Here is a 12415-nt window from a genome sequence, read left to right as displayed (position 1 = left end):
ATTGGCTGGTTTCTGTTGTAAGGACGAGTATATGTTTTTGACAGCTTCGACATCCAATCCTCTGAGGTAAAATGGTGACAAACTCCAGGGCGCCAGCTCTCTGACCAATCAGACGAAGGTTCCGGGTCCGCTCCGGCACGAGCCGCGAATCCGATTGGTTAAACCCTAAGTGGGCGGGAAGTTTCGTCTTGTTCATCGTCTTCGCAGCCATTTTGCGCAAACTCTTAACGGGCGCCATGTCTGAAGGAGATACTGACTGCATCGAAAATCATAACAATCTCTGTTCCACACTCCGTCTGCAGTATCGCACCAAGACAGCTGTCAGCCGACGGGACGTTAACAAACCTGCGGTATCAAAGCTGTGTTTACAGCGTAAAAACATCAGCATTGACATGAGAGAGGATAATGTCTGTTAACCGTCTCAGTGTGTTGTTGAGACGTGTAGCCGTGAGTGTTTTTTTCAGACTAGCTAATACAATCCGTCATCATCTCTCACAACAAGCCAACGTCTCCATGAGTGACTGAATGCATCTCAGTCTGGTTGCGGAGAAGGGCAAATCCGTTTCTAACCATCATGGCTTTTGTGAGCCTCTTCTCCTGTCCCCCAAACCCCGTCCTTGACAAAAACATGACAGACTCTGAGCTGGCAGGGGATGAAAGGTCGAGTAACGTTCTTATCTGCTTCTGTGCAGGATTTGATTATGTACATTTCTCAGTGGCTGTTTTCATTTTCCCTTGTCATTTCACTCGAGTTTTCCAACGTTTTAGGGCACTGGCTTGATTTCGTAGCTCATTGCAACAGGCCTGCCCCAGTCCATCTTTTAGTGCATGCACTTTCATTTTCCTAGCACAAACTGTCAACTTATCACAGCCAGTGATTCATGTATTCCCGCCCTGCTCGTCTGGTCCATTGTTTCATTGCTTCCCCTCCTTATTTCTAATGATTTTGTACTGATCTTCAGAGTAGGAGCTGTTGCACAGGACACGCAGTGAACGGCTCGTTACAGTATATTGCTCTGAGCTGCTCCTAAAATGTTTGGAATATTTGATGACGTGCTTGCTGGAAACCCCTCCCACTGACGTACCTTGGATCAGATTAGCCCCGCCCCCTTTTCCAGGCCCGCCCTCTGATGCAGGGAAAAGTCCTGGAGGAGTTCCTTATATAATGGCAGTGAAATGTCTTTAATTACAGAAATTAATTGTGAGGGGTTAGTAATGTGTCCTGATAGTAATGTTTAGGTGATGAAGGATGTAGGGTTTGGATCAAATAAGGTAAATAATTAGTGCGTCTTATTATTACTGATTACTATTACTATTACTATTACTAATGCTAGACCTATTTATTTATTATGAATAAATAACCTAAAGCAAGAGTCTATAAACTCCTGTTAATACTGGAGTTTCTAAAGTACTGTTCGGACCAGATAAGCTTTCCAGGCATGTCTTGTTGCTGAAAGACGTCCGTAGTAATTATGGCAGTGAAATGCTGTGTCTTTAATTACAGAAATTAGTTGTAAGGGGTTAGTAATGTGTCCTGATAGTAATGCTTAGGTGATGAAAGATGTAGGGTAGATGTTTTGATCAAATAAGGTCACAGGTTACAGTTAAAATGTGTATCATATGTTGCTGAAAGATGTGCGTAGTAATTATGAGTGGGATAAATGATCTCTGAAGAAATTACAGCGATTGGAGCATCATCACAATATACGCATAGTTGTTACACCAAACGTTTAATTCATACTACGAACACCTATGTAAACTGATCGCTTAGATTTTTTTTTCCTTATGAAACGTGCTGTTATGGTGCTTGTGGCCGTGCACGTTGTGTTTGATTGCATGTCCGTAGGTTATATCTGTGCTAGGAACTCAATAACTTGCCTAAAAGTCCCCAGAAGCATTGCTTCTCTGACAAGTCTTTTTAAATGTCATCTACATTTTACACGACTTGGCCTTGATTTGGTTTTGGCAGGATATGATAGAAAATACAGCTTTCTGGAGTGTCTCTGTACTGGAGGAAAAGTACAATCACTCTTATTTCACAAGATATAATGGAATTTTTTAACCAACATGTCATTTTCGATTGGATATATGTGTGGCGGGCCTTGAAATCTGTCCAGTCACTGGAGAAAACAGCCAAACAGTTTTTTAACCGTGTCTTGGCGTCTGCCTGTCAAGATCATGTTATGTAAGGAGCCAGTTTAACAAACGAAGCAGTAAAAACAGTCAAACTGCCCAAAAACGCCTAAAACCCTGCTATCTAAGTGCGATTTTCTCACAGTTTTGTCAGGTTTTTGAATAGTTACATGCCGTGTAAACAGTGTTATTTCAGTTTGTAATCAGATACTGACTGTCAAACGCTGATGCTCCTGCAAATCATCATTACAACAGCCCTTAAACACGTTGTACAGATGACAGCAGATAAAGTTTTAATGGCCTTAAAAAGACATTAACAAGAAATAAAGTCATCAGAGCTGTCTGAGTTAATCAGTGACTATTTCCTCACCAATGACATGACTGTTTCAAAGAGATGAAAATTTTAGATATGCATCAGTAATAATTCCCCCATGTAAAACTAATCCAGACTGAATAGGAATTTGGCCTGAATGCCAGATTATTGGCATGTCCCTCTATTATCTAAAATAGTTTCTTAAATTGTTACTTGTTGATAGTCTCTTTGTGGCCATTGGTTCAAATATAGTTATAAAAGTGGTGAAGAACAGGCGTTGGTGCTGTCAGTAAGTTAGGTTAAAATTTATATACTGTGTGTGTGTTATATACATACATACGTGTGTATATGTATATGTGTATATGTATATGTATATATATATATATACACAAACATACATTTATGTGTAAATGTGTGTGTGTGTATAAATATACACACATAGGTATATATAACAGACATATATACATATAGATGTATGTGTGTGTTTATTATTGTGTGTGGACATGGAATTTTGAAATGGAAAATTGATAAATTTTATTAGAATCTATTTTCACCGCCGTGGCCCAGGTTCGATTACCGGCCAGGGAACCGACCCCAACCACTGGGGTTAAACAAGACAGTGCACTTCCTTTCCAGGTCCCAAGCCCAGATAAAATTGGAGAGGGTCGCGTCAGGAAGGGCATCCGGCGTAAAAACCGTGCCAAATCAAATATGCAGACCGATGATCTGCTGTGGCGACCCCTAACGGGATTAGTCGAAAGAAGAACAACATTTCTTGTCATTAGAAAATAATGGAATTAGAAAATAGATTTATCCAGAAATCATTACATTATCCGTCATTCAACTAGAGATTTATTTGAATGAGAATTAAAGATGATGTTTCTGGTGGCATTCAGTACAACCACAAGACACATAAACATCTTTCTTTGTAGTCACTGGAAACTTCTTTACAAAGCCAAATTAAGTCTAAAACCTTAATTCCTAAGAGCTTAGCTTTTCCTAGAAACTAGAGTAATAAAAACAAAACCTAGAAGCTTTCACTTATACGTTAACACAGGGATATTCTAAAATTTGTAATGGTCCCCTTACGTAAAAATACTTGCTTATTGGTCTGGATAAGCAGGTAACATGACTGTCTTCTATTGCTTAACCATTAATGATTAGTTCATGGCTATAAATAAGACACATCAATTCAGATGTTTTGTTTGACATCACTTTTGGCTAGTGGCATAGACTGAACAGATGAGAGACGTGTTTTAAAATTGAAGTTTTTATTCTTCTTTTCTTTTCTTTTCTTTTTTTAAACAAGCCATGTTGTTACATCCATAATCAGAACAAAAATGGTTAAATAAAAATGTCTGAAAGTCTAAACACTTTCTCACGAAGTTCTCTGGTCCTGTGAGCTGCATCCAGCTAAATTCACATAAATGTACATTATATGATAAAAGTATATTTACACCTGACCATCACACCCATATGTGAGCCTTCCCTAAACTGCTGCTGCAAAGCTGGAAGCGCACAATTCTATAGAATGTCTTTGTATGCTGTAACAATACAATTTCCCTTCACTGGAACTAAGGGGCCCAAACCTGTTGACAATGCTCCTGTGCACAAAGCGAGCTCCATGAAGATATGGTTTGCCAAAGTTGGAGTGGAAGAACTCGAGTATCCTGCACAGAGCCCTGACCTCAACCCCACTGAACACCTTTGGGATGAATTTGAACACAGTCTGCATCCCCAGGCCTCTTCACCCAACATCAGTGCCTGATCTCTCTAATGATCTTGTATCTGAATGAACACAAATCCCCATGACCATGCTCTAAAATCTAGTGGAAAGCCTTCCTAGAAGAGTGGAGGTTATTATAACAGCAAAAAGGGAGAGGACTAATTTCAGAACAGGATGTTCGAAAAGCACATATGGGTGTAACGGTCAGGTGTCCACAAACTTTTGACCATATAGTGTATGTGATTGGATAAGCTGCAACTGAGGACCTACAGAAGCCATACGAAAATCGCATTTAGAAAAGTGAACAGTTTTTTTTTTTCTTTTCATATGTCGATTGACTATGCTACAGTGTTTTCAAGTGCTCAGTTCAGTCTGCTGAAAAACTTAGCTGGGTCTGCATCTGGGCCACAGTCTGCCAGATGACTTTCATTTCGGACACCCAGTAAAAGCTGAGCTATTTCCTCCAAGACACAGCACCCAGGGCTGTTATGTTGAAATGACAATTTGAGAATGCTTTAGAAGATACTGTGTATTGTGAGAATGCTTTAAAAGATATTGTATTAACAGGTACATTCCATTTCTGTTTTAGTATTGGTCCAACTCGACTATTATCGACTATTGCATTGTTGTATTGACACCCTAGTAGTTTGCTGGAATATGCTTGCATAATTATTATTTGTTTGACCCTGAATGTAATTGGTGAAGTACTGATGTCAGTATGATTGTACTTGACTTTTTAAAGGGAGGACGGTGAATTGGAGGATGGAGAAATCGATGATGAAGGGATTGGGATTGAAGAAGAAAAGGAAACCAAGGTGGAGCCTGAAGATTTAGAAAAAGACAAAGAAAAGGAAAAAGTACGGGAGAAAGATGACAAATCGCATCGGCATGCTCATAAGAGACACAGGAAAATCAAAGAGAAACGAAAGTCAAAAAGAAGGCGAAGGGACAGGCAGAAGGTATATTCTCAACTTTCTCCTCTAAAAATATCACATTCTGCCTTTGTAAAGGTGTTGCCTCTGGCATTTTTCTGATTTCTCATTTCTTATTGCTGTCTCTCAGCACCACTCCCCATCGAGTGGTTCTAGTTCTGACAGTTATAATACTGATCATGAGCATCAAGACAGACACAAGAGCAAAAAGAGCAAAAGCTCTTACCGGGACTATGATGGTCGGTTTGCACAGGTATAATTTCAGTTCACTTAGAAGTCACTTATTTCATTTAGATTTAGAAGTCAAATTGCGTCTCTGTCCCCTGTCTAACCACTTGGTGTTGTGTACCTGCTTGTGTCTAGCGTGAACACGAACCTAGTGGAGGTCATGGAAAAGCACCAAGATCGACACAGCGCAAAAACAGTGAGAGTGAGGAGAAGTATGATTATGATGAAGATCAGGATGACTTCTCTGAGGAGCTTTCCAAATACAAACAAGCCAAAGAGGTCACCACATCCAGCAAAGCAGGGTCATCTAAAGAGCACGGGACAAAGTCCAGCATGAAAGGACTGCAATGTATGGGAAAGTTTCACTGTTCCGCTCATCTTTTAATTTCACTTTCAGCATTTATCACTTTCAAATTTTACAGAGATTACCTGTCCATTTTTAAGGTCTGTCCAAGGCATCATTATGAATGCCTTCAGATCATATTGAATGTCTAATAACTGGAAGTCAGGGTGACGGGACCTTGTTGCCTGTTGTCCATCAGTTTTATTTTCATTGGTTCCACTTCTCTCTCACACAACTGTTTCAGTTAGTGGCCCACGAGGTCGAGGGCGTGGTGGAGGAAGTGCGGGCAGGGGGCGTGGTGTGCTAAACAAGAACAAGAAACTGAAGGGCAAAACCTGGGGCCGTGGTCGGGGCAGAGGTGGAGAGTCAGGAGAAAGTGGAGGCGGAACAAAAGCGGTGAGGCTCTCTAATTGCATCTGATATCATTGATTGATTTCATGTTCCGTAACTGGGTTTAAATAGCATATTCATGACCCTGCAGGAAGTGCAAGGTCAACAATGTTTCCAGAAGAAACGTCCGATCATGAGTCAAGAGTTCATCAATCAACACACGGTTGAGCACAACGGGAGAAACATCTGTAAATACTTCATTGAGGGTAGATGCATTAAAGTAAGTCTTTGCATTTTACATGTACGAGATGTGCATTGGATGTTGCCTGACTTGGGTTTTACATGTAATTGACTGTGATTGGCTTTTCACAGGGCGATCAATGCAAGTTTGAACATGACAATGTAGTCCCAGAGAAGAAGAAAGAACTTTGCAAGTTCTATGTCCAGGGATACTGCACTAAAGGAGAGAACTGCATCTACATGCACAATATCCTTAAAAACCGTCAACAGCTATTCATTTAGTGTAACTTGTATTAGAGTTATTGAAATAAACTTCAAGTTGTACCTTGTTTCTTTCCTCGTATTGAGCCTTTACACAGTATTTCACATGAATATCCCTGTAAGTTTTTCCACACTGGAGCAAAGTGCTACCAAGGAGACCACTGCAAATTCTCTCATGATCCTTTAACCGAGGTTACAAAAGAATTGTTAGACAAGGTAAGACTTTATGCGTTTGCACTGTTTGTGCATCTGATCATTTGTTGACGTAGTCTTTAAAATGACTGATCATTCACGTTTGCTAGCATACCGTGTTACATTTACATTTTCAGATTTTGAATACAGATGAGGAGCATGCCAATGAGGAACAGCAGGAGCTAGAGGACCTGAGGAAGCAGGGTATAGTTCCTTTGCCTAAACCGCCTCCTGGTGTAGGGCTCTTACCAACCCCTGGCTCAGGGAGTCCACAGGATGGCAGCAAGAAGATCCCCTCTCTATTTGAAATCAAAGTCCAGCCGACTGTGGACCTGGCACAGAAGATTGCACTAAGGTGCTTTGTTTTCTGTATATCTGTGATAAATTAGAATGAACTGTTGGGACTTCCAAGGTGGTGATCCTTTTAAAACAATGTAAACGTATCTGTATTACAATTAAATATGTTTTTCATTTCGATTTCTATTATTCTCCTATTTTCTATTTTAGGCCCAATTTCTACAATAGCACCTCTCCTCCACCTGGGCAGTTTCAGGGTAGTGGAGGCTCTGCTCAGGAGGACATGGAGACTGGAAACATGATGTCCCCAGGCCACGGTCATTCTATATTGCCACCTCCAGGCTCCCCTGGATCCCTGGGAGGTCCTGCTCTTCACTTCGCAAGCCCAGGTCTTCCCCAGAGCCCCCCAGCACAAGCGCCACCTCAGGGCTTTGGCCAGGGCATTCCCATGCCACCCACAGGACTGCCAGGTCAGCCCCCAGTCTTCCATCAGAATACAAATCCTCAGATGAACCAGCAGGGGGCACCATTCCAGTCTTTGGCTGGCGGACAGATGAATGCACCCTTTCAAGCTATGAGTCAGATGCCCTCAGAGTTTTTCAAAAGCTTGTTCAGTGTCCAGCCACTTGGCTTAACAGGTAGGAATGAAACTTGATTATTATTATTATTTTTATTATTATTATTATTTACATGTCTTTATTCCTTTAGAAAGAAATCTTCTTGATTAGGGCTGGGCGATAGGTAATCATCTATCAGCAGCGAGTAACACGTAATTGGTGCTAATCCTAGACAAATGATGACGTTGCTCCTATAGAAAACTAAAAAGATACCATTTTAAACATTGTGTGGTATTATACAGAAAATAATATTTAAATTTAATATATATTTATGTATTGTACAAATAAAAGTAGCAGCAAAAATACTTCTAATTATGAGTCTAGAGATTGGTCTAGACTACAAATAAATTCGTAAAGGAAGTAAGCAGCTTAAATACTTTATAAAGTGACTGCATATAAGAAAGAAATTAAGAAGTTAGGGGGAAAAAAAACCTGATGTGGGCTATATTGGAAAAGCATGTTTATTTATGGGGCATAGCTCTAAAGTCGAACTAAAAGAGTTATGAATTTTATTGACCGATGATGAAAGTAATCCAAAAACACGAATACTTTAGGTGCACAGTGCTGTGCTCCTTTCGGGCTCAGGCTGCGTATTTGCACCAATCACGAGTAATCTAAGCACCCCATGTGGGGAAGGCGGGGGAGGGTGATGTGATCTGACTGTGGACTGTGGGTTTTGCCATTTTTAAGCCACATTTAGACCAAAGAACCTTATAAATAGTGCATTATTTTCCCTAAAGTGCATTATTATCGTATAACAGCATGGTCTGGAGTGTGTTATTCCGCTTATACCACAGCGATCTGCCAAGATTTTCCATTTACTTAAAGTTACATTTAATGTTGTGGAACGTCCACAACATAACTTAGTCCCTGTATTCACTTGCATCATAGTAGACTGAAGTATGGTCCTTCAGTCATCTTCTTTTACTTTCTTGTGAAGCTACTCGTTAAAATTAAACTGCACATTTCCATTTGTTATAAAGTTGGATATTGTTAAATGCATTTCAAATCTTTGCATTGCAACGTCTGGGGTGTCTTGCTGCGTAGGCCATTTTGGATCCTCTGCAACAAGGGAGTATCCTTCGGAAAGCATCCATACATTTAAAAAGTTCCACTGGACAGTTGAGATTTCCAGGTTTGGCAAACATGAAGCCCCGGTAATGTTCTGTGTTTGGATCTGATGGGCATTTATGTTTTTTTTTTTGTCTCCGCATTATGGGAGAGACAAATATACTCCACTCCATCCTCATCCATCTTTATTTGAAAGGAGTTTCTGTTTAAGTCTCTGGTTCCCTCTCACGCACTCCTCGCTAAGTGAATTTGGATATTAAATCAGAGCTTATGCACCAGTCCAGCTGCTCTGTTTGGGCAGAGACACTCAGATTTATGAAGCAGTGTCAGGTCTGCATCAGAGATGTGAGGAGGATGAATACTGGTGTCCTTGTTTAGCTCTTCTTTCTCTAATTTGTCTATGTCTTCCTCTGACTGTGTTCCCTGTTCACCAGGCCATCTTTAAAAACCTTAATTGTTCATGTTTGTCTTGTTCAGGTAGTTTGAGTTGCGACTGATTTTCTTGTGTCTTTTTCTTGTTGATGTTATTTCTTTTAATAAAACGCTTTCTCTTGCCAGGATCTTCCTAAATTGGTCTGCCTTAATTTGGTTTGCTCCACTTAAAAGTCTGGTACTTCCGATAAAGGTTAAACAAAATTGGGAAATTAACAATTTTTGTTTATGGAGACTATAATTGCGAGTCGCAGTGAATAAACTGTTACTATAGCAACCATAACATTTTAGGACAAGCACATTAATATACACCTGTGATTTGCAGCTGCACTGGTATACAACGATAATGCGCACCTTCTGACCAGTCAGATTTGAGCGTTCTGCCGCACTTTGGTATAATCTTAGATATCGCTCAGCCCAAGTGTTGATCTTGTTGAAAGAAAATTTAAAGCAAAAAGCTGGTGACTGACTGTTTGCTTTCAGGTTAGTTATAATGATGCAACTGTCTCTTTAAAAGCAATATTCATCTTGTTTTCAGTTTTGGAGATCACAATTATTTTTATATATGATTGTTATAGTTATTATTTAGGTTAATTAACTTAATTGAATAGGTTTGAAATGATGATAGTCACACTTTTTTCCTAATTGAAGTATAAAGTGACAAACTAGAGAGGGAACCCCTGACCTACAGTGCTCCAAATTTTCTCCTTTCCTCAGAAGAAGGCCAGTCAGGGTCCATGCAGGACCCCCAGCAGCACCAGGGAGGCAGTGCTGAGTCCCACAGTGGCATGCAGGACATCTTGCCAGCTGTCCAGAAAGCTCTACTTCTACACCTGAATCAAAATCAGCAGGATCCTGACTCCCACAGAACTGAGGGACAGGAGTCTACAGCACTCAGCAGAGACAAAGGTGAGGGAGAAAATACGCTGTGTATACACATCAGTTTATTTACATATACAATCTGAGCATGCATTTCATAAGTAAAAATGTACTTCTTTTTTCAGATGAATCCACAAATTGGTATTCCAGTGATGATGAGGATGGCAGCAGTGTAACAGCCATCTTAAAGACACTAAAAAAGCAGAATGAAATGCTGCAGACGCAACAGTCCCATCAGGCTAAGCTTCAGCAGTCTGGTGTGCCTGCAACCCCCTTGATTGACCCCAGGCTTCACAAGGAAAGGGCTTTGGTTGACCCTCGACAGCATGTTCCAGATACCAGGAGAGAAGCCGAAGCTGTAATTGACCCCAGATTAGTCCGAGATACCCACAAGGCTAAGCCTATAGAGCCTGTGAACTCCAAGGCAGGTCCTCACCACCACCCACACACTAGCTCCTCTGTGGCTCAGAAGCCTTCTGCTGGGGAGGAGGATGAGGAGGGAGAGCGTGAGCTGAGGGAGCGAGCTGCCCTAATCCCGCTTGATCCTAGTCCTGGAGCTCTGCTGCGCGACCCTCGCTGCCAAATCAAACAGTTTAGCCATATCCGGGTGGACATCCTCCTTCAGCGACCGGCCTTCGCTCACAGCGTTGTGTGGGCACCTGAGGATCTCATTCCACTGCTCATTCCCAAGCAGGAATCCTCTATTAATCTTCCTCTGCCACCCCTCATTGCAGATGCCCAGATGAACCGCAACCTATCCACTTCTTCAGACTATCCATCCTCCGCCCTGACTCCTCCAGATCCACGTCTGGCAGCTGCCCGACTTAGAGAAGATGTGGATACGCTAGGCATCCCCCATGGCAGGACTCTGCAGCCTCGACCTAACCCTGAGAAACCGACAGATCCCCGGACTCATAAAGCTGGAGAGGTCAGGATAAATCGGTCTGGGAGCCTGGACTCGAAACTGCCTGTCAAGAGAGAAGGTTCCTCTGGTGCGGGGGTTTCAGATCCAAGATTACAGCGAGGTGCATCTCGTCAGTCTGCCACTTCGGCTAGGTCTGATTCAGAGAAGCTGCCCCCATATGCCCCTCGCTTGGCATCTTCCACAGGTAGCGGATTGGAGAGCCCCACCACACTGCTTGGGGGCATTAGCTTGTATGATCCACGTAACCACACGTTGCTTTTGCCAAAACGGGAGCCAGAGGAGCCCCTAAAAAATGCAGGCATCTTAAAGCAGACGGTGAAATGTGAGAGCCTTCCACCGCCACAGGTGCCTTCACCAGTGGTGACTGAAAAGAAGAGTGAAGAGTTAAATGAAGTCTCAGAAAACCAGACCAATGGTTCTCAGCCAGGCCAGACCATGCCTATAGCGATGGCAGCTCCTTCTTGCTCCCCTGTGCGTGCAGCAGCACCTGCCATGCACAACTTGCCAATCCAGCAACTAGCGGGGCTCATACGCCCAGCTTACACGGACAGCCGACAGAACAGACCTACTGGCCAGGCTACCGGAGCCCAGGAGGAAGAACTAGACGATGACAAAGAAGTGGAAAAGAAGGACAGGCCATTAAGAGATGTATTTAAGACCTTTGACCCCACAGCCTCACCATTCTGTCAGTGAACACTCCTGTGTTGAGACCAGTCAGTCTCTGTTAAGAATTCACACATCACTGTATATATTTCATATTTATTTATATTTGTTTTGTACATACACTTCACCATGCCACATGACCAGCTAACATGTTACTTAATGATTACAATCAGTCATCAGATTATATTAACATCAAGCATCAGCGTACTGACAAGTGCTCCTCAAATGGTCCATGAGATTTACTCAGAATAAATGCGGTTAGCTAGATTACCTGCAGGTGTACAGCTGTTAATACAGAGACTATTTGAGGGGAACTGTCACTGTGTGTTTAAAAATAATGTATAGTGCTACTTAAAGTATAACAGTTAAATATCTTAGATCTATGTATTACATACAGGTGTAAAATTAAGCTAAGACATTTTATGAAGTAATACTGTGCTAAGCTTGTAATTATTTAAAAGTATATGTGAACATGTGGTTAATGTACTGCGACTAGATTACTTTTCAATCATTTGTGATACTTTGTGCTGAAGAGACAAACTCGAGCAAGAAAAATTAAAGACCAAAATTCATCTAGAGAATACTTTTTTTTTTCCCCCTTAAGGTGGAGTTTATGAAATCTCGTAGCACTTTATTTTATGGACAACATTTCAATGAATGGTTTTATTGTTTTATGTGTTTTTCCATATCTTTGTACTGAATTGTTTTGGTTACCTGTGTGAGAAAGGACACTGAAACATTGTCCATCACATTACTTTTATATTGTCTTAAATAAATTGCAAATGCTGTGACTTTTCAAATAGGTGTACACCATAATCATCATTCCTTTTTCT

At 41.4% G+C, this 12415-nt stretch overlaps 1 protein-coding gene across 2 annotated transcripts; it reads left to right on the top strand.

The window, feature by feature from the left end:
* The first annotated feature begins 200 nt into the window (after positions 1 to 200).
* On the top strand, positions 201 to 12382 carry LOC113541965 (zinc finger CCCH domain-containing protein 6). Of its 2 annotated transcripts, none has more exons than XM_053232326.1 (12): positions 201 to 660; positions 4915 to 5131; positions 5235 to 5357; positions 5468 to 5681; positions 5920 to 6071; positions 6157 to 6285; positions 6378 to 6494; positions 6615 to 6722; positions 6836 to 7053; positions 7206 to 7633; positions 9836 to 10024; positions 10120 to 12382. In XM_053232326.1, exons 1-12 carry the CDS (start codon positions 575 to 577, stop codon positions 11610 to 11612), a joined length of 3474 nt encoding a protein of 1157 aa, XP_053088301.1. In that variant the 5' UTR covers positions 201 to 574; the 3' UTR covers positions 11613 to 12382. The 2 variants fall into 2 exon arrangements, with proteins under 2 accessions (XP_053088301.1, XP_053088300.1); XM_053232325.1 differs by having other exon boundaries at positions 9833 to 10024.
* Positions 12383 to 12415: the final 33 nt, after the last annotated feature.

The sequence above is a fragment of the Pangasianodon hypophthalmus genome, chromosome 3, assembly GCF_027358585.1.
Source record: "Pangasianodon hypophthalmus isolate fPanHyp1 chromosome 3, fPanHyp1.pri, whole genome shotgun sequence".
NCBI classification, from domain to species: Eukaryota; Metazoa; Chordata; class Actinopteri; order Siluriformes; family Pangasiidae; genus Pangasianodon; species Pangasianodon hypophthalmus.
Note: the sequence above shows the minus strand (reverse complement) of the source record. Positions and strands in the feature narration are given on the sequence as shown.

Excerpts from the sequence above, each read along its gene's own strand:
- LOC113541965 (XM_053232325.1), top strand. The coding sequence starts at position 575 with ATGGCTTTTGTGAGCCTCTTCTCCTGTCCCCCAAACCCCGTCCTTGAC. Across the intron at positions 6,495-6,614 it reads ACTGCATCTACATGCACAAT|GAATATCCCTGTAAGTTTTT; the intron begins ATCCTTAAAAAC and ends AGTATTTCACAT. Across the intron at positions 7,054-7,205 it reads GCACAGAAGATTGCACTAAG|GCCCAATTTCTACAATAGCA; the intron begins GTGCTTTGTTTT and ends TTTCTATTTTAG.